The 4,288-nt window shown below is 39.7% G+C and overlaps 1 protein-coding gene across 1 annotated transcript in view; it reads left to right on the top strand.

The window, feature by feature from the left end:
* The window catches only part of LOC107104313 (transient receptor potential cation channel subfamily M member 4-like), an 80,656-nt gene that overhangs the window by 69,791 nt on the left and 6,577 nt on the right, over positions 1–4,288 (top strand). The window contains exon 18 of the mRNA XM_015404297.1: positions 1,408–1,640. Within this exon, the coding sequence (XP_015259783.1) occupies positions 1,408–1,640 (233 nt within the window). The remainder of the gene's footprint in view (positions 1–1,407; positions 1,641–4,288) is intronic.

Raw genomic sequence — 4,288 nt, forward strand, 5'->3', positions numbered from 1 at the left:
TTTGATATAAAAAAAATACAGAGAGAACTTTCATAATTGCCTTGTAATGCCACGGCAACCCAGACCGAAATGTAATATATTGCTTATATATATAATAAAGGTGGTTTTGAAATATTTAAATAGATTGAAACAAGAACAATGAGGGAGAAATATTCAAATTAAATTAAGTGCTTGTACTTGAAATAAGACAATGCAATACACTTTTTAAAAATAAATAAAGAAATAATTAAATGCTCCAAAAATAAATAAACATACAATTTAATGCCCCCCAAAAATACAATAAACAAAAAAATGTAGATAGAAATTAAATTATAGAGTGGGACATAAATGTTTAAATCTCTTTTAATTAGCTTCTTTGTTTTTTCACCTTTGTTATAATTACCTTATTTATTGCCCATTATAATCTTCAATTTTATTTATTACTTATTTCTTTAAGTATTTATTTTTGTGCATGTTATAATATTTGTTTCTGGTTTATTATTCCTTTGTATTTTTTAATTATTATTTCTTCCATGCTATTTATTTCTGCCGGTTGTATTTACATTTCTGTCTGCATCTCTATAGAGTCAGTGAAAATTATTACCCAAATATGTTTTACAAACAGACGGTGGGGGAAATAGGTATTTGACCCCTTGCTGATTTTGCAGGTTTGCCCACTTACAAAGAATGCTACGATCTATAATTTTAATCATCTGTACATTCTAACAGTGAGAGACAGAATCCCAAAGAAAATTCCAGAAAATCACATCATATGAATTTATAAAAATTGAAACCATCTGATGAGGAAAAACAAGCATCCCTGGGGCCCAGGACCGGATTCACATCAGGCTGGCCGGCTGCCGGCGGAGCCCGCGGACTCGTCCCCGCAGCTCCTGGGGGCTCCGGCATGGCGGAGGCTGGGGGGCTTCCTCGGGGCTGTCTCTCCCTCCCTTGGTGGGGGTCTGATTTCCTGGGCTGGCCCCTCCTTGGTGCCTTCGCTCTTGGGGTCCCTTTGGGCGCCTGGGGCTTTGGGTCTCCCGGCGCTGGACTCAGTGCTCTGGGGGGGGCGGCTCTTCGGCTCTCCACAACCACTGTTGAGCATTTTCTCTATGGATAAACTTTACATGCACAAGTTCGCCCTCACAAACAACTACAGGTGCTTGGTTAAATATAAAAATAAAATAGATAAATAAAACCTCCGTCGTGGCTCAAAGTAGAAGAAAAGCTTAAGCATCATCTGTTTTGCTTTCTTAGAACATATGGCAGAGCAGACGGCCTGCTTATTTAAGCACACTGTGAGAGATCAGCAGTTATTCCACTAAACAAGCCTGTCTTGGTCATTTCTTCTTCAAAGCCAGAGACTGATCCAGAACTCTTCTGTAGGTGTTGATGTTGAATAACTCTTCCTTTGTCGTCCCCTCTAATCAGGTCCAGTGCAGAATAACTCCAGGAGACCGTTTATTGTGTCAAGGTGGAGACAGTTCTGGTACGCGCCTGTCACCTCCTTCCTGGGCAATGTGCTGATGTACTTCCTGTTCCTTTGCCTGTTCGCCTATGTTCTGCTGGTGGACTTCAAGCCTCCGCCCCCAGAGGGCCCGTCTTCTCTGGAGTTTGTGCTCTACTTCTGGGTCTTCACATTAGTATGTGAAGAGATCCGACAGGTTGGTTGTTTTCAAACTAGTATTTCTTCATAAGAGGTGGGAAACTCCAGCCATAGAGGAGTACAATCCTGCAACTTCTAGATGTGTCCCTATTTCCAAACACCAACCAAGTCAGAATCCTTTAAATCATTGATCCAGGTGTGCTGCAGGATACCGGCCCCTTTAGGGACCGGAGTTGCCCACCCCAGTTCTACAATGACACATGCAGGTTTTATTAAATACCTTTCTGTAAAATCCAGATATTGACACTTTCATTTTAACTTTGCACCATTTTCACACTTTACAAACAACAGACATCATTGCATTAATAAACAATCAGTATCATAAAGACAGACCAGGGAGAAAGCTCTAGTTTTAAAGGAGGGTTAGATTTTTGTCTTAAATCAGAAAAGAAGCCATTTGTCAGGCCACTGCAGATATACTAGCATCCGTTAGCATCTGAGCTCCTTCTGACCTCCTTCTGCTCTTTCTATTGGTTCAGAAGTTGGCATGGTAACAACAAGTTAATATTGATATATTTAATCCCAACCCTAAATTTTAGATGCATCTCTTCTATAACACACCTGAATCTATANGCCCTGTTGGTGAGGAAGCTCCTAATCTGTTATCAGGCAGAACTGGGTCCTGGTTTAACTTCTATCAGCACCTCAGTCATGATCCGTTTGTTTGCTAGCTTTGTCATTTAGGGGTTTCCTCACAAGGAATATCATTTCAGTTCTGCTGATGGATTTAAAAGATGAAGAGATGTTTTGTTTGTGTTCAGGGAACCAGAGGAGGAGATAAATCCTTTGGCAGTCCAGCATATCAGAGAAAGTGACAGCATTGAGGGGAACGATGCCACCGTCCTCTCCCTCGCAGACATCGTTCATAAGTATTATCAAATATTTCACTAATCAAATTATCCCATTTATTGACTTTGTTCCTATTTTAACAATACTCCGCCCCCTGCTTGTTGTTACAAACAGTGAAGAAGAGTTGGAAGAACTGAAGACTTTGAAAGAAAAGTTGAAAGGTATGTTTGGATGTTCTCTCTGGTGGAATGTAAACTGGTTCCAGGAAGTGTGGCTGCTGGTTTTTCTTCCAACCAGCTCACCAGAATCCAGTTATCCCATCACGTGAGTTTTGTATTAACTTGATGACTTGATGATTGACTGGAGTCTGGTGCGCTATTGCTTGGTTGGAAAGAAAACCAGTAGCCTCACAGCCCTTTCTGGGACCAGTTTGACACTTGTGTTAGAGTGAGAAAAATATCAAAGGCCCTTTTCTGAACACCATCAGATGAAATGTGAATATAGTGTCTTACCCAAGGACCCAATGACTGATGCAGGATGAACTCCTGTAAACTACGCTGCTGTTGCCCAGCTGTCATTCAGCCTTTCAACTGTTTCTACCTGTTGTGTAAAAGCCATATATTAAAGGCCCATCCCATATGTTGAATGGAGCCTAGGCTGAAGTTCAACTGAAGAAACTGATTGCTGTCTTACATCCACCTGCGACACAACCAATCAGCTTTAAACCACACCTCCACCAAAGCTAATCGGCATCCAAAGCTCATCTTAAAAGGCCTCCGATATGCACTTGGTGCACTAGATGTGCTGTGGCTTCATTCAGATGACTCCACTCCACCTGGCCTGGGGGGGAAACAGCCCTGTTCTTTGCTCTGTTCATTCATATCTTTCAAAATTGAGCGCTTTGGTTCCTGCCGTGGTCTGAGCGCCAAAGACAAAGTAATTGTATCAACATTTTTCTCTTAATTGTCTTTTCTCTTCATGTGAGTTTTTCAGATTGAAATGTGCATTTAAAAATATTTCATCAGATAATATTGGACTGTCATACATTTTTCTGTGAACACACGTCGACTGTTAGAACAACAGATGAAAGTGTGAATTAAGCTTAAACTTTGCAAATAGTAGAGGTTAAGAATGTCTGAGCAACAGTAGCAGTGGATGCATTAGATTGTCCTGCACCAAAGGGTTGTCTGTTCAAGTCCCAACTTCAGCCTTCTGGCAAACAGTGAGTTTCTAGCAGCTATCTTAGATTTAGTCTTATTTATTCTTTAGAGTTAGATTATTATTTTTAGTCACAGTTTAGTCATTACTATATGTGATAGTTTTACTCAGTTTTATGTTGCTCTTCAAAGAACAGTGAACCTTTATAATTTGGAATAACAACCAGATTCTTTCCCAGACTGGCAGCTCTATCCTAGATGCTACAATAGCTGGTACAGAATGCTGCAGTGCAATTCATCATTGCTGTTGGACAGAGAAATTTGGTTTATAGAATTCAAATAGACTTTTTTTAACATCCTACCTTATAAAAAAGTGTCTATGAAAATAGCAGATCTAGTTCAACACATCCTATTGGTTAATCTAGCAGACAGACAAGCTAACAAAATGTCCAATAAAGGAATGATTTTATCATCCAACATTTCCATCCCAAAGCAAACACTTCCTGATCTACTATGAATTCTGCATTAAACACAGATCTATAAAATCTGCATTAGTCCAAATAAGCAAAGAACAAAAACCTTCTTCTTTCTACTTTGGTGATTTTAGAGTTATTTCTGAGAATTAACCCGTTGCTTCCTGCTGCTAAGGGGTCACAGTAGATTTAAATTCACAAGCTTTGATATAAAAAAATACAGAGAG

Source organism: Cyprinodon variegatus, unplaced genomic scaffold (genome assembly GCF_000732505.1).
Source record: "Cyprinodon variegatus isolate N-32 unplaced genomic scaffold, C_variegatus-1.0 Scaffold1687, whole genome shotgun sequence".
NCBI classification, from domain to species: domain Eukaryota; kingdom Metazoa; phylum Chordata; class Actinopteri; order Cyprinodontiformes; family Cyprinodontidae; genus Cyprinodon; species Cyprinodon variegatus.